General features: G+C 43.6%; 1 protein-coding gene across 2 annotated transcripts in view; it reads right to left on the reverse strand.

Moving 5' to 3' along the window:
* TRIM66 (tripartite motif containing 66) overlaps positions 1-20,826 on the reverse strand; it is a 123,596-nt gene that overhangs the window by 48,208 nt on the left and 54,562 nt on the right. For both annotated transcript variants that reach the window (XM_036762697.1, XM_036762698.1), the window contains 6 exons: positions 18,839-18,986; positions 13,348-13,480; positions 12,579-12,695; positions 10,262-10,376; positions 6,736-6,882; positions 3,778-3,895 (listed from right to left, as the gene is read on the reverse strand). In XM_036762697.1, the coding sequence (XP_036618592.1) occupies positions 3,778-3,895; positions 6,736-6,882; positions 10,262-10,376; positions 12,579-12,695; positions 13,348-13,480; positions 18,839-18,986 (778 nt within the window). The remainder of the gene's footprint in view (positions 1-3,777; positions 3,896-6,735; positions 6,883-10,261; positions 10,377-12,578; positions 12,696-13,347; positions 13,481-18,838; positions 18,987-20,826) is intronic.

Here is a 20,826-nt window from a genome sequence, read left to right on the forward strand (position 1 = left end):
AAATGTAGATAAGAATCGATTTGCAAATAGGCAGAAAAGCCTTACCTAGCTGCAACCTGTTTGATAGGGATTCCCTGGTCAATGTGTTACTGGGTCAGTATAAAGTGTAACTGTTGGTTTGTTTTTGTAATTTTTAAGAAAACTTTTCAAACTTTAATACAAGTTTGGTATTTTGCCTTTCAGTAGAAGTAGCTTTAGATTTGGTATTCAAAACACCTGGGCTCACATTCCAGCTTTTCCGGCTGTGTGGCTTTGGTGTAGCAAGGTCTAACTCTGACCTTCAGTTTCCTTTTCTGGAAAATGGGAATACTACAGCTTATACTAGCTCCCTCACTGGGGTGTTGGTTCCACACCAAAATCAAATAATAATTTGTTCAAAGTTTTGTAAACTTCATGTAGAGGCACTGATCTTTAACCAACCCTACCCCAGATAGCCCATAATGTAACCATAACATATTAAACTAAGTATAAACATTCAGCCATATCCAATAATACTTTGATGAGGTTTGGGCACCTCTCTGATAGAGTCAAGGAGGGAACAACATTGGCCAAGCAAACAAAGAAGCCAAGCCCCTGGGAGCTTTGAGGAGTCAAGCTCTGGACAAATCTCAATAGCTGAAATGTGGGAGAGACTGAAAACTGGAAGCTTCCTGTGAAGGAAACCCCTGAAGTAGGGAATGAGGCAATTTGTCTCTCCTCCCCAGCTCCGTGGCCATATAGCTTTGAAGGGAAGCTCTCCAACCAGCGAGAGACTCCGGAGCCCAAACACACACTGCAGGCCAACCCAGGGAGCAGCTTCAAGTTCCCTGGCAGTAAAGAGAGCCAACCGGAGAGAAGGGTCAGCCCGAGGAATTCAGCTGAGTAATGTGCCCAGTAGAGACACTACATCCAAGAAGATGTGTAAATGAAGACTGCAGGAAAAGACAAAGAAATTCTAATTTCCGGACTTGCGAGTTTCCTCTGCCACACCTGCATCCTATGCATGTGTGCCTTGCATTTTACCCCCGTAAAGTTCAATCCTCCTCTTCCTGTGGACACTGCATTTGTGGGACAACGTGGCCCGGGCTTACGAGGGCAAGGGTTATCCTTTCTGTTGTCACTCCATGTCATCGTAGTCGGTGGCTTTTCTACAAGCCTATTTTGTCCACTGGATGACTGTCAATGGGAAGCACACTGGTAGATGCTGTGACCAGCACCCACAGGACAGAACCCTAGAACCTGGGGCTAGAACATACCTTCGGGGGGGGGCCCAACTCATTAGTGGAAGTTTGGAGAATAGCCCAAAGAAAGTTAAACTTAAGGTGCTAGCTAGATCAATGTAATCTATAATATTAAAACTAGCCGTAGGGGGATTGTTTTGGTAACTTTGTCTTTAACTTTTTTTCTTTTTGGAGGGGGGAAGGCAAGGCAATTGGGGTTAAGTGTAATTTTTTTTTCTCTGAGGTGACTGGAGGGACAAAGATCAAAAGTATATCACAAGGAAAACTGGTATGGTACAAGCCAGGAAAACTTATCTGACGGCTGCCTTGAAGTAGCTCAGCCCCCAAAGTGCTGCTTGAAAGGCCCACAGTGGCCAATTTGAAATCTGCTTTAGGAAAGTATGGGGTTTGTTTGCTTGCTTTATAAGATGATAAAGATGGATAAAATTAGAACTGTATAGATTAACACATTTTACAGCTAGCTTGGTATCAGATTTTCAAGAATAAAACAAGTCATTTGAATTCATGCATATGGGATGAGACAAGTTCAGAAAAGGGGTTTTTGTTAACCTAAGCTTTAAATTCCGACTGCACATTGGTTATGGGAGCACATGAGAGATAAATCCATAATCCCATAATCATAAACCATCTTAGATCTTGATGGAGCCTTAAAGGTCACCTAGTCTGACCTGCTGCACCACGTAGGAATTCCCCTACAACACCCTTAACAGACAGGTCATTCGCCTCTGCTTAAATGCCTCCAGACAAAGGAAGCTTTCTACTTCCTGGGCAGTTCATTTCATCAGTTAGGAAGCTCTTCTTCTAAGGATAGAAACCTGCTTCCCTGTAACTCCCACTTATTGTTCTGGGTTTCTCCATCTAGATGAATTACTCAGAGGAAATCTAGCTCATCTTTCATCAGAGTCCTTCAAGTTATGGGGGCAATGTTCATGTCCTCCATAAGTCTTCTCTTGTCCTTTAATTGAACAAACAGTCTCAACAACAATTCTTCACTAACTGATGCTATCCAGAAGAGGAATAAGTTAGAAGAGAGAACACAGAAGATAATGAGTTCCCTCTCACTGATGATCTCCAGGCAAAGGCCAGATGGCTCCTTATTAAGGCTATCAGAGAAGGAATTCTTGCTCAGGAATGGGTCAGATAAGATGCTTCTGAGGTTCATGGTAGCTCTTATTATGCTGCAAATACACAAGAACAATCACACACATACATGTACACCTGTGTACACAGGCACACACACTTTCATACACAGACACACATTTATGCACACATGCATGTAGAACAGGCACACCCATGGACACATATGTATACAAACGTGTATGTATACCTGTGTGCAGCACAGGTACACATGGATACACAGAGACACCTTTATGCATACACATGCATGTGCCACATGAACATACACGTGCACCTATACACATGTTCACATAGACACACACCCACACAAATATGTTCTTAAACTTGGGGATTTTTAGGCTGTGACAGCATCATAGATTTAGAGTTCAAAGGTACTTCAGGTCACCTTGTTCAACCCCTTCATTTTACAAATACGAAAATTAGAATCTGAAGTGTAAGTAATTTGCCCAAGATGGTACAGGAAGAAAATGGCAGAGTGGGGATTCAAATACATGTACTCAACCCCCACTGCACCAAGCTGCCTTCTTAAAAGCCTAACAATTTTAATTTTTCTTTGACATGAACAATCTGTGTGTAAAACAAATGGCCTACCATCTAAGCCAGAATTCCAAGCTGAGGCTTTCCAAACAGTAGCACTACATCTTGAGCCAGTCAAATGTCAGACAAATTTTCCTAATTTGTGCCATCCACGTTCTCCCTCTTGCCATGCATGTCCCCACACACGCAAAGGGGAAAAATTCAAAATAAGTTTTCCAAAATCACCACCATAGCCCATAGCTTACCCAAGCAATTCACCACCCCAAGTGTACCCAGGCATCTAAAGCAGCAACGACAATTCAAGATCAAGTTCTTTAAAAAAAGAAAAAATAACCCAACCCAAAATATCTCCCACTGATTCCTCAATAAAGAAAAATATCAAGGTTTTAGTAAAAGTTTGAAAACCTCTCCAAAATTTTATAAACACAAACCTATGATTCCAGCTTCAAATTTCTGATAGAGACATGATGGAGGAACTTTAAATCCTGGCAAGATCCTTGTGCCTCCTTGCAAACAGCTGTGTTGGTGCACGTCTGTGTATGTGGGTGTACAAGGAGAGAACCAAGTGACTTTCTGGTCTCTATTGGGATTTTGAAACCAAAGTGGTCCAGGGTGCCAAGAGAATATTCACGGTCCAATGGGTGCTTTGAATAATGAATCCATCAGCTTAAAAAGAGACCTCTTGACTGTTATTAATCACAGCTGTTTTAGAAGCCTCTTGGCCCACAGGCCAAACCAAGGATCCTTTTTTTCCCTTTTTTTTTCTGATGAGCAATAACCCACCAGTGATTTGATCAACTACTGGAGGACAATGAGAGGAAAAAGTTCCCTAAAGGGCCCCAAAGACATTCTTAACAACAAGAATGGTCTCCTTCTGACTGACCTAATGTTGCCAGCTGCTTTGTCCAGAACGAAGGCTCCCACGTAAATCTGATCTTCCAGGGGGGACCAGCATCTGTGTTACAACTTGCCTCCAGCAAACGCTGCATCTGAAACACAATCTGACAAGAAACCAGAGGGTCATTTTCATAGGTATCAGACACAAATGAAGATCCTTAACCTCCATAAGAGTCCAGGGCCACCAGAGGAAGCTCACTAACTGTGACTCCTAAATGAAAGAGCAAAGCAAAAGTATTGAAGTATAAGAGCCTTCTGGAGGAAAGGTAACCAGGGAGTGAACTGAATCTGCTTAGAGACGAGCACGTACAGAGAACTGTCAGACGTGGTCCATATGTTGGACTGGGGTTTGGGGGGCTTTACTGTACGTCTTTGTTACAAGGGAGCATTCTCTGGGAGTAGGGGAGAGAGCAGGGAGATTGGGCAATGATGGCAACATAAAAAGCATCAATAAAGCCTTTAAAAAGAAAGAAAAGTTAAGTAGGATCTACACATTAAGTTGGATAGAAAGTTTTCAGGGATAAAATTCTAAAGACACAAAGTGAGAAAAACAAATCCAAATGAAAATGGAAAGGGGGCAATTGTCTGAAGAGTCCATATGCATCTACATCATCCAACTTAGATTTTGTTAGAGGCGTGTACAGAAGACAGAAGCATAAGCAGGTACTACTGGAGGATAAATATAAACATATAGCACCTTTCTGAACAGTGTCAAGAATGCTAAAGCTGGACTGAGTTTGGTGTGGAAAGCTAAGGAAATGAGGTTGTTATTTTTGGCTATGTTTGGAAAAGAGGAAGATGGATGGGTCAGTGATGACAGAAGAGCAAAGTACAAAAGGGGCTACCCAATTCTTTGTTTCTATATTCTGTGCCAATGAAAATGAACTGGAAGGGATAGAACAAAAATAGCTAATAAGGAGTCGATACCAAGATAACTGGTGACATAGTGAGATAGCACCTCCCTCAGTGAGTTTTCCTGGGGTTCTGAAACAACTTGCAAATGTGATGGTTGAGCTACTGTCAGAGATTTTTGCAAGACTGTGGAGAACAAGAGAGGCATCATGGGGTTGGAGGATGAGGACAGGGATTGGACCTGTGATGTCACCAGGGTGGGGAACTCCAGGTGAGGGCTTTTTCTACCTTCTCTTCAACCTACAGTCTTAGACAGTTGCCTAGAGCAATGAGAAGTGACTTGTCCAGTATCCTAGAGTGTCAGAGACAGGACTTGAACCCAGGTCATCTTCTCTCCAAGGCCAGCTCTCCATCCACTACATCATGCTGTCTCTCACCCCAAAGGACTTGAAAGAGGGCAAATATTGTTTCAATTTTCAGGTAATGAAGATAAAGAATATGCAAACAATAAGTTAAGAAGCTTTACTTCAATTCCTAGGGGGAAAATGGAACATATTATTAAAATAATGTTAATAAACAGAGGAAATTGTAGGTCTGATATAAGGAAAACTGTCCTAAACCTATGACTTTCCCAAAGGGCTACCTCAGGAGATTCCAAGTTCCCCTTCACTGGAGGTCTTCAAACAAATGTTGGACGACCACTTGCAAAATATCTTGTAGGGAGATTCTTAAGGCTCAGGATAAATGAGCCCCTCCAAAATTGGAAAGTTTGTGATTTTTTGGCCTGAGTACAAATTTCAGCTCTGCCCTTTACTATCTGTGTGACCTTGGGCAAGCCCCTTCCCATCTCTAGGCCATAGCCTCATTCTTGTAAAGAAGTTAGGCTAGATGACCTCTAAGGTTCTTTTCAGTGTTAATTTCTATGATTCTAGAATCCTTGTTCAGAATAAAGGATTTCTGCCTTGGCAGGAATGTTTGAAGAAGTCTCTCACTTCTGATATGAAGATCAGACAAGATGCAAAGACTCAGGGATTATGGATTTATGTTCCACTTCTCTACTTTTTTCTCCTTTTTTTCAAAAGGCTCCTCTGGCTCCCCATTACTATGTACCAGAAATCTCACATTTTTGCTCTGTTGCAAAAAAAAAATAAAAAACAATCCCCGTAAGAAATATGGGGATTTCCTGGGATCAGAATCATCACAATGTAATTAGTTTTAAAATATAATATTGTTTGTTATAATGCTGTACTGAGAAGGCAATGAAACCTGGAAATATGGATGGTGAGCACTATGCAGCCTAGGTGACTCAGTGACAAGAGAAAAGCAGAGGCAATACAGTAGGCCTGAAGGAAGGTATTTTCATAAAGCATGAAGAAGGCTTGAGTAAAGAGGGATAAGAAAAGCCTCTCTTGGATCTTGTCCTGAGCTATCCTGCTCAGTGGCCTGGGGCTGGTGGTAAGAGGAAACTAGGAGGTGAAGGCCCGGTCTGTGTGTGACCTGGACTAGCAGTGAGACTGTCCTGATAATCAATGTTCCTATAAGCAATCTTCATTCTGAGATCTCCAGAGGGCAGTAAAGCATTGTAACCAGTACACTGAGAAGGACACAGAAGGGCAGTGGGACATGCTTTTAAGAGAAGCTGCTTCCCCCAGGGGGTGGGCAGAAGAAAGTTAGCTAAGTAGTGGTAAAAAGATTTGAAGGACTTCTTGGAGGGTCTGCCCCATGTGCCCACACTATGTCCACAGACATCTCTTCTTGTTATATCCTCCAAACTCCTTAAGTTTGGAATGGCTCTCTAGTCCCAAACTTCCCAGGAAACCATTCCTCTAGCAAAGGCAGTATAGTATAATAGGAAGAGCACTGGACTAGGCATCAGAAGCCTCTTGGATGAAGGAAAAGATGTTCAGAAGACTGGATATAAGAGAAGAGCAGAGGCTCCATATTGGGGCATAATCAGTGCCTTCAGAAAGCTCAAGGGCTATAAAGGTGAAAAAGAACTACACTTGCTGGTTTGAACCCAGAAGGCAGAATTAAAATGAATGAGAGGGGTGGGGCTTGTAGGGCCTGGGGCAGAGGGTGGGAGCTCCCTTACCAGTTCTTTGCTGAAGAGAAAGGGGATGCTGTTCTTACTGCAGACTGCCCAGTTGATGAAGTTCTGCACATGCTCAAACTGGCGGTTTAAGACCATGATGCTCTGTAACTGCTGCTCCAGTTTCTGCTTCCGTTCATTGGTGAGTCCCTGGCATTAAAAGAGAAAACAGACAGTAGATAATTGGGCTGTATTCCAAGATTACTGACAAACAACTGATGTGTGAGGTAACTACAGGGCAAGGGCAAATGTTCAGAGTTGAGGGCACTGTATACCAATAATAGAAGGAAGAAGAGTAGGATGGAGAGAGGATATAAGAATGTCTGTTAGACTATAAGCTCCTTGAGAGTAGGGGTTGCTTCATTCTTTGTATTTTTATCCCCAGTGTCTTGCATATAGCTGGGACTTAGCATTTAATAAAAGCATCCACATGCGGACGCATTTGCTGTCTACTGTGTGTCAGACACTGTAATAAACGCTGCAAACACAAAAAGAGGCAAAAGGCAGTTCCTGCCCACAAGGAGCTTACAATTTGATGCAAATAAATACATACGAAGTAAAGTAGGAAATTATTAACAGAGGGAACGGAATTGACCCAGGTTGGGGAAGGCTTCTAGTGAAAGAAGAGACTTTAATTGGGACTTAAAGGAAGCCAGGGAGGTCAGCAGTCAGAAAGGAGGAGGGATAACATTCCAAGCATGAGGGACAGCTAGAGAAAATGCCCAGAGCTAAGAGATGGAGTATCTTGTTCAGGAAACAGACAGGAGGCCAGTATCACTGGACTGAAGAGTACTTGGTGGGGAATAAAAGTAGGCTGGAAAGGTAGGAGGGGGCTGAGTTATAAAGGACTTTGAATGCCAAATAGAGCACATTGTATTTGCTCCTGAGGCAATAGGGAGACATTGAGATTTATTGCGTAGTGAGGGTTCCACGATCAGACTTGAGTTTTAGAAAAATCACTTAGTGGCTGAACAGAGAAAGGACTAGAGTTGGGGGAGACTTGAGGCAGGCAGACCCCTTACCAGCCATTGCAATAATCCAGGCATGAGATGATAAGGGCCTGCATCAGAGGGGTGGCAGTGTCAGAGGAGACAAGAGGGTCTATTTGAGAGATGTTGCAAAGGTGAAGTTGACAGGCCTTGGCAACAACTTAGATGTGTAGGATGAGACTAGCGAGGAGTCTAGGATGACTCTTAGGTTTTGAGCCTGAGAGACTGGAAGGTATTTTTCTCTACAGTAATAGGGAAGGAGGAGGGGATGGTTTGAGGGAAATATAATGTTTTGGATATCAGATGTCTACAGCTGGATGTCAGACACCCAGTTTGAGATGTCTGAAAGGTGGTTGGAAATGCGAGACTGCAGAACAGATCAATAAGTAAACATAACATAGATGAGCATACCATCTATGCCTTTTTCCAAGTCATTAATAAAAACAACATGGGGCCAACTGCAGATCCCTGGGGTACTCCTCTAGAGACCTCTTGCCACAGTGACACTAGACCATTACCAACTACTGTCTGAATCTGGCCATCCAACCAGATCTGAATCCATCTGATTATATTATGATCTAACTCATATCTTTCCATCTTCTCCAGAAAGATAGTATCAAAAGCTTTGCTAAAATGTCAGCAAACTGTACTCACAAAATTCCCCTCATCTACCAGTTTAGTAATCCTGTCAAAAAAGGAAATGAGGTTAGCTTGGCATGATCTGTTCTTGATGCAATCCTGCCAGCCCTTTTTAATCACCATTTCTCAACTTTGATATATCCATCACTTGAATGATCTTTCCAGAATTTTCCCAGGAATCTAGGTCAAACTTCCTGGCCTCTAATCTATAGATGCTGTTCTCTTCCCTTTTGTGAAAATTAGTAATTTGCTCTTCTCCAACGTTGTGGTATCTCTCCCTTTTTCCATGATCTGTCAAATTTACTCACAGTATAAGAGAGGAGAAAGGAACTGTCAATCTTGCTCAAAATAACCACACTTCGAGATTTATTCTGGCAACCTAAAATAAGTCTGAAGTACATAGCAGGAGAAAGCCATTTACCTAAAGCTATGTTTTAGTGAAGGGCTAGGGTAGGCATTCCCTGGTCTAAATGAAGCCATATGTCCTCTTGCTGGACAAATTACTCTGGCTTATTCCTACAAGGGGAATACTCAGAGGAGGACATACCAAAAAGCCTATGACAGGAATGGGATTTGTTTTACAAAGATTGAGCTGGTTTCCCTTTAAGGGAACAGGACTTAGTGGGTCTAGGATAGTGCTTGAACCTTTAACATGAACCTTTCTTGTCCCCTTGAGCCCAGCCTATAGGAAACATGTGTGCCAGAGATTTAGTGGAATTCTCACTACGCTGTAAAGAGTCTATCCCACCCAGCATTGCCATCATAACGATGTGGAGTTGAAGGGGAGCAACATCTATTTTTCAGTAATTGTAAAATTGTATTCTTTAACATTTTTTTTGTTAAAAGTAAGATCACCTTTATTGAATTTTATAGTCCATGAGTACTACACTGTGTTCCAATCCTAAGGATGAATCACTGAGCTGGCCTGGATGGTCCTGGCCCAAAATAAGGCCAAACAAACCCTCTCTCTGGCTCTATGAGAACCATGTCTATATGAAAACAAGGCGTATGTAGGAACATACACCACCTCCACATCCTCATTCTGTTTATACAGAATGAGCCAGTATAGAAGCTGATGGCCCTCGTCTCTTCTCTCCCTACTCCTCTTATAGAAGCTCTGAGTCAAGCCTCTTTCTGCAGACATTTCAGTGATTCCCAACTCTATCTTCACCCACATGGCAAAGGCCTTCTACACACCTTCTAATGCCTCTGTAGCAACGATGTCAAGCATGGCCTTTACATGTGGCTCTAAAACCACCTCCTCCACAAAGCTTTTCATAAGCAGCTATATTGCAGGTTTTCTTGGGCATGCCTACGTAGCTGGTCAACAATAACTTCACAGGCTCACGTTTGCAATTATCCTCTAGTCAATTTCAGGTTTGAAATGTTTGTTTCCCCAACAATGCTGTGAGCTCCTAGGAGATCCACAAGTGTCTTTTTGGCCCTTCTCTCCCCAAACCATTAATACAATGCAGTGGATAGATGACTAACCCTATAATCAGGAGACCTAGATTCAAATTCAGTATCTACTGGTTAGTAGATACATGACACTGGGTCACATCAGTGTAGCACAGTGGATGGGCCCTGGACTTGGAGTCAGGATGACCTAAGAGCACATACTACCTCGGACACTAACTAGCTGTATGACCCTAGGCAAATCACTTATCCTCTCTGGGTCTAAGTTTCCTCATCCATAAAATGAGGGGGTTGGATTTGATGGCTTTGAAGGTCACATGACCACTCTGAGCTTCATTTTCCAATGAGATAATAAGTACAAATATTGGTAAACAAATATAAGGGCAGTACATAAAGCACCACAGAAATGTGAGCTAGTGTGTTTATTAGCAGAAGGCAAACAGCAGGGACGGTGGTCCCTCAAATCATCTTCGCCCTACACATACCTCCAGCTGTTCCAAAAGTCCATTGGCTTGCTTGTTTAATTCATTCATCAGAACCATCTTGGCCATTTTGATCTGGTTTTCCACTTTCCTGTGAAGATGCTTGACTTCAAACAGCCTGCAAAGGAGAACAAAGCATATCACAATATGCTTCAAGTCTCTTGTTTCTCCCTAGGCATCCGTCATTTGTCAGAGGATCAGTTGAGAGAAATTAAATGCTAAAATTAACAGACTGTGCAGCCTACCTGGTGAGAAGTCAGAGACCTACTCAAGAATTTCCTTTAATAAGAAAACCCATGGCCATTGTTCTATTCCCAAACTTCAAAAGGTGTTTAGCCTTGCATAGGGACCATCCTACTTGATCAAGCCAAGTCAATCCAATGTTGTCCCAAAAAGCACATGAATGAAGAAGGAGTCATTCTACCTGAAGAATAAGGTGCTAGAGAGGCAGGCTGGTGTAGCGAAAAAGCTTTTAGCCCCAACTCTGACCTCTAATTCCACGAAGCTGTCCCTGATCTCCCTCCTTGGTAACTACTATCTCCCCTCAGCCCTCATATAGTAGTACTTTAGTTTTTAACTCTCTGATGCATTACATAATATTGTGTTAGGAATCATGTAATGCTACAGTTATCTTTATGTGTCTCATGCCCTACAGGACTACATGATCCCAAGACCTTAGAAACTGTCTTATCTAAACATCGCTTCTCTCCCACTGTGTAGCATAGTGCTCTGTACATAGTAGTCAAGTAGTAGTACAATAAGTGTTTATTGAATGCTGAACAAATGAATACCATTCACTGTACAACCAAGGACAAAGGACAAATCACTTCACCTATCTGAGAAGTTTATTCTTCTGTCAAAAGGGTGGATTCTCACTTGCACAATACACCTCCTAGAATCTATTCTAAGAAAAGACCAATACTTCAAGGATCTGTGATTGCATCAGTATGGGCAGTCCCTTCCCCATCCAGATCACAGCCCCTCTCTGCCTTAGGAAATGGTCTTCATGAGTTCCTGGGGCAGAAAGCACTCATTAGACTGTGGCCAACATAACAATGCCAACCTAGGCTAGTCCCCAGATCACAGACAGTCTGTCCCTTGTACTCAGTGTTTCTAGCCTGGGGACAGTCCAGGATCACCTTCAGGGTATGAGAAGGAAATGGAAGAGGACTTTAGTGAGGGAAGTACTTTTAAAACCTTGAAATGCTATATACATGGGAATTATGATTTTGTTGCTGCATAGCAAGACAAGTATCTCTCTAAAGCTGGGATCTGCTGTCTTCTGTGGATTAATTGGAGAACTCTAAGGAGAAAGGGGGCATATAGAGGCTGCATTCTGATGAGTAATAATCTCCCTTGAATTAACTTGAAATGATAATTAGAGCTACTTATGAGAAGGTTGCCACAGAAGAGCACCTGACTAAAGCTTGTTCACTTGCCATCCCTCTGGAAACACAAGGATCCAAGGCATCCAGGCTTTGGGGGATTTGTTCCTACCTTGGAGTTTTGGATTATTAGGGCTTATTTATTCAGCAGCCAAAGAGCTGGATATCAGGAGCCTACAATGAGGGTCTCTAACTTCATGACTGATAGGGAAGGCTGGTACTCCCCTTTGTCACCCCACTATGACCTAAACTTGGATCACTCTGCCTCATCATGGAGACATGCTGGTGGTGCCACTAAGACAAGACCACGCCCCAGTGGGAACTCCCATAAGACCCTACTCTGAGGAGCTCAGAGGCACTGACCAAAGTCCCTGACCTTGAGGAGGGCCAGAGCAGAGGGAAGAGAGTAGGTCCCCAACCTGTCTTTTGGTTCTCACAGTCCTGCCAACAAGAACACAGAGAGCACAATGCCCTGGATAACCTTAGCAAGGCAAGATGGTCAGAGAGGCTAATAGGAAAACCAGCAACCGGTGGGGCTTGTCTGTAGATTGCAATAACTCCTGATGCCTGGCAAATGATTGCCTAGGCCCTGTAGATAGGTAAAATGACCTACTTGGTAGCCCCATCACCATGATACTTAGCTGTGTGGATGGTCTCCACTACTTAGGCAGGCAAGTGTAAACAAAGTCTGTGAGAATACACATGGGCACAAGGGCTCTGCCTACACATCAATGGCACTAACAGGAGATCCAGACTCACTGAAATTTCACCCAATTTATGGTCTGTATCATTCACTGATTCCCTTTCCTTTGGAGAAGCATGAAGTCTGTTGACCTACGGAGGGCATATGCGGAGATGGGATGAGCTGAATATAGTGGCCAGAGATGCCCCACCACCCCCATTAAAGCTAAAATGGGATGAACAAAAAATGGTACCTGTCTTCAATCTGTTTAGCAGAAGCCTGTAACCCAGTTTTCTTATGCTCCACTTGAGTGGTCACACTTTCCAGAAGCATTCTTTGGTTTTGCAAAACCTCTTCTACATGCCTGCACCTGAATAAAAGAAGCAACACTGTGTACTAGAACACGCTCTTAGGGATTGCAGAATGCCCTGCAATGGAGCTGAAGGAAGAAGAAAAAGGCTTCCTGGGCATCCCCTGGATCCCCTTCAGCTCAGCTTATAGGTATTTCCTTGTTTCCCAGGATGTTCTAGCAAACTCCCAAATATTCAGAGCCTGATGGCTTTGATCTAGGACCATCCAAGGCCCTTTGCTGCCATTTCTTTCTTCCTCCTCTTTGCTCCCTTTTAGTCATTTTCAGTGCTCTGCTAGAGGACTACCTTAGTGAGGCGGAAGATGCTAAATGTTAATCAGTCCGTTTGGAGGAGGGGCAGGATGGTAGAGTGGAAAGCTATTTAGATTAGGAATTAAGAAACCTCCTGTGTGGCCCCGGTCAAGTCAATCACTCTACTTGGGACTCAGGTTCCTCAACCATAAAATGAGAAGTCCAACTAAATGATCTAGAGAGGTATTTTTAGCTTCGACATGTTGAGTCCATGGATTCTACATTCTCTATGTATGTGTTCCCTAAGAGCTACTGTGATGGAGAGGATAAAATGTGAAGTTGTAGAATATGGAGATTTATATTGCTTATTCTTTCTCTGGTATTAATGATGAGAAAATTGAGATGGAGTCCAGAGGCATACCTGTGATCTTTGTGGTCAATCATCAAGCAGCTGTGGCATGTGAGGACATCACAGGTCTCGCAGAACAACTTGAGAACCTCTTGACCATGCAATGGGCAGTACAAGGAGGAGTCACTGGACCCACTGTCCATTCCTACAAGAGAAGAAAGGGAGGACTACCTTAACCCAGTAAAAACTACCCCTCAGCTGAGATGAAAAAGTCAGCAAAAGCCATTCCAGAGTCTTAGGGCTTGAAGCAAAAGATCTGCTTTCAAAGGGAAGAGAAAAGAGGACTGAAGTGCCTCTACCACTAGAACAGTGACGTTTAGGGAAGAATTAGAAGGAATATGGGTCCTACTCCTCCTGGAAAACATGACTATGACCCCTCCATACTATACACAGGAAGAATGGGTCAAATTGTAAGGCAGGACAGAAAAGGTACACCCAGAAAGAAATCAAATTGAAGCCTAAAAGAAGTACAGACAACATTCACTCCCACCTGAGATAAGTATCCTCTAAAATTCAAGCAAAAAAACTGCCTCAAACCATCAAGATTTCCTGAGGTTTCCACCCGTGACGATGGAGAAGCCCACACATTGCAGCTTATTTTTACACAGTTTCAACAAATGTTAGTCCACCCTCCAAGCAGTGACAGCTATCCCAGGGGGCATTCACACTCTGGAAAAAAAGAAGGAGTCTTCCGTTTGCGAAATCTTGGACAGTTCCTAATACAGGACCAATGAAGTAATCAAAAAGTACTTATTAGAAACTTATTTACATTTCACGTAACAGTTTAAAACAAATGTCAGAAGAAGGAAAACAAACAGGAGCACAGAGGGCAAGCAATGACATAAACATTGAATGAGTCTGCTAGGTGAATGAATACATAGCACAAACCTCTACGATCGAAGGGATGAGTGTATGTAGTGGAGAGGTGGATGGAGAGGAGAGTTAGGGATAAGTATACGGGGTAAGGAACTAGGTCAGGGGTGGGGAACCTGCGGCCTCGAGGCCAAGTTTTACAAAACAAATCTTTTTATTGAGGGGATTTGTTCTGTGAAGTTTGGATTCAGTCAAAAGGCCGCTCTTGAGGACCCAGGGGAACACGTGGCCTCAAGGCCACAGCTCCCCACCCCTGAACTAGGTGACAGGTGAATTATGAGCATATAGTGAATATATCTTAGAAAGGGGGAGAAGATGAATACAGGTAGTGATGAGGTATTTAGGATGCACGTAGTTAATGTTAGGCTGCACTTAGGCAGATATTAGAGGAATCTATAGGCATAGAGGATAGTGCTATAAGCAGTCTTAAAGGTCATCTAGTCCAACCCAAGGCTTGGAGAAGTTAAGACACTTGCCCCAGGTCACAGAACGTAAGAAACTGACTTCAGATGATCAAACCCCAAATCCAGTGATAATTCTACAAAACACTATGCCACCTTCTCTCAGACTGAGTGTAGAGGCAAATGATGGAGGAGCAATGCATGCTGGGAGATTTGAGGATGGAGCCAACTAGGGAAACAGAAGATGATGCACTTGTGGGAGAAGTCTGTGTAGACCAGGAGAGGTCAAAGGGAATTCGGTTCAATTCAATAAGTAACTCCTATGTATGACAAAGCACTGAATCCCCATCTTTCTGTCTATTACCATCTCTCTGTCTGGTACCATGGATATTGACGGAGAACAGATAATTATAGTTTCAGAGCCAGAAGGGCCCTTAGAGACCATCAAGTCCAGCCCCATTTTATAGATGAGGAATCTGAGGCACAGCAAAGTCCAGTGACTTGCCCAGGACCACATAACTAGTAAGTATGTGAGGTGGGAATTGAATCCAGGTCTTATATGATCATTTTTATGGATCTTAAATAATGTACCAAACATTCAGGCTGATGGGGGAAAAAACTACTCTTCTCAATCAATACACATTTAATAAGGTTTACTTACTATGTGCCAGGCTAGACTACAAAGTCTTGGAATACAAAGACAAAAATTCAAACAGGGATGTTGTGTTATTAGCAATGTCTGGCTCTCAAGGAGCTTGTATTCTAATTCTAAAGACAATATACACATATTTGCATGTATGTATACATGAACATACAAGAAGAGTAAAGCAAAGGTGGTCAACCTGTATTCACAACAAAGGAAAAATGGCAGGAGACCATTTACTTGTCCCTAACAAAGTCACATAGGCATAGAGAGCAAACTGTCCTTTATTCTGACAGAAGATAATGCAAGAGAGACTATGAATGCCCTGGAAAGAGAACACTGAATTCTGGGTCGGAGACTTGGGCTCTTGCATTCATTGCCTGGGTCATCTTGCACAAGCCACTTCTCTCTGAGCTTCTGCTTCCCTGGCTATAAAATAAAGATGACCTAACCAACAACAGCTTTGCTATGAAGATCAAACAAGATGGCATACGTAGAGGACATTAAAATGATAAGGCATTATGTACTATTTATAATTTTGCATGTTGATAATGAATTTTAGAATGAGAATTAAACAGTCTTTAAGAAAAAGAGATAGTAAACTATAACAATGTGCCAGACACTGAATTAAGAGAGCTGAACATTGCCTGACTTGCCCAAGGTCAAACAAGCAGTAGTATCACACCTAGGTCATCTAACTCCGAAGCCAGCTTCTCTTCCCACTGCATCATATTCACACTGTCACTGCTATGCTGAAGCCCTGGTAGCTTGCAGCTGTTTACAGCTAACTCCATTTCTTTTTTGAAATAGCTATACAGATTCCAGTGGAGAGAGAAAAGACAAATGTCTTCTTTTGGGGCAGAAAACAGAAGGGAAAAAAGCCTTCGCCCTGCGGTCTACGCACCAACACATAAGACAAGAAAACCTCAGAAGCCTCTATAACTCGTACACTGGCGTCTCAAGCTTCATGACAAAGACGCAAAAGGAAACCACATAATCTTAGCTATGCTTTCTTTGTTTCCCTTACAAACAGGTTCGGCAGCTAGCTGCCCCCAGCCCACCTTCCAGGAGGATCTACATTAAGCGACTTGCATCTGCTATGTCTATTATCCAGGTTAAGCTGGACTATATGGCATGGAGACTGAATTAGATGTTCTCTAAGGTCATTTTTATCTCTGGGAATGCCACCGTTGTGCAGACAATATGTTTATGTCTGTTGTCTCCAAGAGCCACACTACCTGCCAAAGCCAAAGCGACTGCTTAGTGATATTCACCCATGATTAGGATGGCCCAAGCTGTGGACACAAAACTCTGTCTTTTCTTGAACCAAGGTCATTTGTCTGACCACGTGGGAAGCTGGCAATGCTTTTTACAAGTGATCACACCTAGAACTACTCCCGTAAGTCAGGAAGGATTCAAGAGGATTAGGACTTGGTCCCACGGGGGCAGGACAGAGCAGGGCCCTCCCCTTGGCAGGAAAAGTAATGAGGTATTTCATTCACCCTCAGGGAGTTCAAAAGCATTTACTATTAACCCACATGCATCATGTTTTTCACTGGACACTATGTGAATCAACAAATTCAATTCTACAAATATTCATTAAACTGTGTTCAGGCACTAAACTGGTCATGGCGGATATACAGCAGAAAATGGCGGTCTCTGCCTTCAAGGATCTTTAAATCTAATAGGATCATCTCCACAGGACATAGCTTGTTATCTGGTACATGGAGAGAACTATCCAGGGTTAGGGGCAGCTAGGTGGTGCAGTGGGTAGAACACTGGGCCCGAAGTCAAGAAGATCTGAGTTCAAATCCAGCCTCAGACACTTAATACCTATGTGACCCTGGGCAAGTCACTTAACTCTGTTTGCCTCAGTTCCTCACCTATAAAATGGGGACACACTGGAGAAGGAAATGGCAAGCCACTCTAGTATCATTGCCAAGAAAAACCCATGGACAAAGTCCATGGGGTCGTGTAAAGTCAATAACAAAGTTAGTAAAAGCCAGGATTAAGCTGGCCATGTAAATTGCAATAAGGTCAAGCCAGAGGACAGGCATTTGGGTGGCCAGCCACTGCTGCGCCCATTCTCACTCCTAGAAATGGGGAAATCATGCAAGTTACTTTGCACAAGTAGCTGCGGTGCTGTGGAAAAAACCCTTGGCTATTCACTACTGGTGAGACCTTGGATAAGTCACTTAACATCTCTAGGCCTCAGCTTCCATGTTTTTAAAATGAAGGTGCTGGTCTAGATCAGAGGTGTCCTATTCCCCATGGCAAAGCTCTGGAGCATGGTGGAGTCAGATTAAAATGCAACTAGGAAATGTTTCTTAAAATAAATAAAAATACAGTACAACATAGATAATGCTGATTTGTGGTTTTCTAGGTCACTATGTGGGATACCACTGGTGGAGATGACCTCTAGAGTCCCTCCTTGCTCTGAGTCCGTGATCTTCAACCCAGGCCAAGCTGAGGCCCTAATTCCTTCACAGTTATACTATTTGACATTTAAAGGTCTTTCACGTACATTATCACAACAAATATTCCACATCCTCAAAACAACCCAATGAGATTTATCAGCATAAGCAGAACTGCCCCCAGATTACAAGGAAGGAAACTGGAGTTGGGAAGGATTCAAATGATTTGCCCACGGTCACGCAGCTAGTCAGGCAAGACTTGAAGTGGGGTTCTCTGACTCCAAATTCAGTGTGTTTTTTTCCATCATAACCCAGCTGCCTCTTGGAAGGTCTCATTCAGTTCTAACATTCTAAGGTTTTTAAGCTCTCCCTGACCCTCAGGGGTACACACAAGAAGTCCAAGAAGAGAAAGAGGGCTACATCTCCAGGTACAAAGCTTCTGATGGACTTGACATATAACACCAACTCTTCTAAGGAAGGAGGGCTGTGAGCTCAAGACCAGCACTTCACACATCTAGGAGTTGCCTAACCCCAGAAACAGGGTTCAAGGAGGGGTTGCCCCGCCAGGAACAGTCATTAAATTAGCAAACGTGGAAAGAACCACAGCCTGTTTCCCTCTATGACTCTAGGCAGGTAGAAAAGAATATATCTTTCATTCAATGGACCCTGAGTGGCTTAACAACACTGAGAAGGCCCTGGGCCACTTTAGAATGACACTGCCTGCTGGCTATACGTCCCTGGTGCTCCTAGGATGTGTCATGCCCCTTGGGAATTTAAGAACACCGTGGGATAGGGATAATAGTGTCGGCCCCAGGATCAGGGTTCAAATCCTGCCTCAGATAGTCTCTCAGAACCTTAGTTTGCTCGTCTGTAAAATGGGTAGATACCTACGGTCGCTACTTCGTAGAGCTGTTTGTGAGAAAAGCACTTCGCAAACTTTAAAGTACTATACTAAGAGGAGTTATTAACAGCAAGCACTTCTATAGAGGGCTTTCAGTCTTCACAATGACCCTGTCAGGCAGGTGCTATTATCAGACGAGGAAACTAAGGCACAGAGAGATCACCCGGCCAGTAAACATCTCTCTTCAACCCCGGGTTCTGGAAAGGCGGCCCTGGGCTCAGCTAGGGGTCAGTCCCGGGCCGGGGCAGTGGAGCAGATCGAGCATTAGTACCTGAAGATCCCTTCTGGGCTAAGGAAAGAAAATGGTCTGCCATGTCCTTGGCATGCCGGTGTTCCTCGGTGCAGGAGCTGCACAGCCATCGGTTGCAGTAGGTGCAGAGAATGTGCGCTGGCCTCTTCTCCTTGCACTCGGAGCAGCTCTGAACAGGGTGGAAGGAGGGGGGTAGGGAGGAGAAGAAAGGAAGCAATGCAATCAAATGTCCACATGATTACAAGTGTCTGTCTCCAAAGAGCAGCTATGATGTTCCCTCCTTAAGAAACTGAATGCTGGGTCTGCTGGGTGCTCTACTAATGGGGAGCATGCTAATTAACTGAGAGCCATCTCAGCTCAAGGACGTAGGGCTGGGGCTCTTCTGCACTATGCTGTGAAGAGAACCAAGGTGCCTGGAGGGGCCCCTTCCTCCCTGTGCCCATCATGCCAGTGGTTGCCATGAGGCGGGCGCATTTTGGGGGCTCCAACTGAGGTGCTGGGGGGCTGTGGACATCTGGAGCTCATGAGCTGGCTATACCATGCCTCATAGTGTGGGGGAGGCTGCACTGGGGTTCCTATGGGGCAGCAGTTGTATCCCTATGGTGATGCAGTAGAAGAGCAACGCTGAAACATTGAGGCTGTACCATTGTGTCATTAGCATATGTGTGGGGAGAGGTGGGAGAGACAGGATCACAGGCTCATAGGTTTGGGGGTGATGCCTTAGAAATCCTTTAGTTCACTGCAACTATGACTGAGAGGGCCCTGTCATTGTGGCTGTCCATGTCTAGTCTGCATCTATAGCATGTGGACTGTAACAGGCTTTGTAGTCTGGGGGTCTGCCACTGACACCGTGGATGTGTTGGACAGGATCACCTGGGGTCTTGGGAGAAGAGGAGGTAGATGACTGAGACTGTATGCAGTTCAGGATCTGTATAACCGGTAGAAGAAAGATGATCAAACGCAACCAACAGAAACTAAAACACACCAACTCTTTCTAGAATTGAGCAAAGTTTGGGGCAGTAGTCCTTTATTCATTCATTCAACAAATAAAAAGTGCTACTGTAACAGCAGCAGAAACTGATATTTAGAAAGTGCAATGAGATGTTTTTAGGATGCACAATTTAATTAGAAAGCAAATTCTGTCCTCAGTTTGCAGGGCACATTGGTGGAAGGGAGTCAGTTACCTGGGGCACTGAGAGGCTTAGTATTTGATCAGTCACACAGCCCATCAATTCCAGGGGCCAGGGCTTCCTGACTGAGACAGCCTTTCCATCCTCTACCATGGGCTGTTTCTCAAACAATCAAGAAGCATTAAGTGCCTACTATGTGCTAGGCACTATGAGAGATGCTAGGGAAATAAAACAAGATAAATGTAAAGTCCTACTTCAAAAAAAATGAACTTAACATGTACAAAATGGCTAAAACAGCAGTCTTCTGAAAAAGATTATTGGGGAAGGATGTTAAGTAGCCTGTAAGTTCTACAGGAATCAGTAACACCAAATGCACAAAAAGGCTAAGAGGCTCCTGTGTGACATTGAGAGTGGCAAAGTGCTGAGAACACTGGTTATAATCCCACTGCACTTGCCTTAATCAGGCTGCGTCGGCACTGCTGCGTGCAGTTTGGGGGTACCACACTTTAGCAAGGACGCTGATAAACTAGGGTGGCTATGCCAAATGGTAATGGGACAACACCACAGAAGAATTTTGGAAATGCCAAAAGCCATGTTATTCTTGTCCTATTTAACTTTCTCCCCTCAAAGCAAGAACTAAACAGAAGACCATCAACCACAGAGATACCAGAAAGAGAAGAATCAACAGCTGATAACTTTCTGTCAGAAGCCCTTCCCCAGTGTGAGTTGTTGGCACAAGGGGCATAGGCTGTGTCGGCTGGCAAGGTGGACATCTGGCAAAAACAACAACAACAACCCAGAATCACAGAATTTCAGAGTTGGGAAGAACTTCAGGAGTCACATTCATCCCAACCCCTACTTGGTCAAGAATCTTCTCTA

This window comes from Trichosurus vulpecula, chromosome 6 (assembly GCF_011100635.1).
Source record: "Trichosurus vulpecula isolate mTriVul1 chromosome 6, mTriVul1.pri, whole genome shotgun sequence".
NCBI classification, from domain to species: domain Eukaryota; kingdom Metazoa; phylum Chordata; class Mammalia; order Diprotodontia; family Phalangeridae; genus Trichosurus; species Trichosurus vulpecula.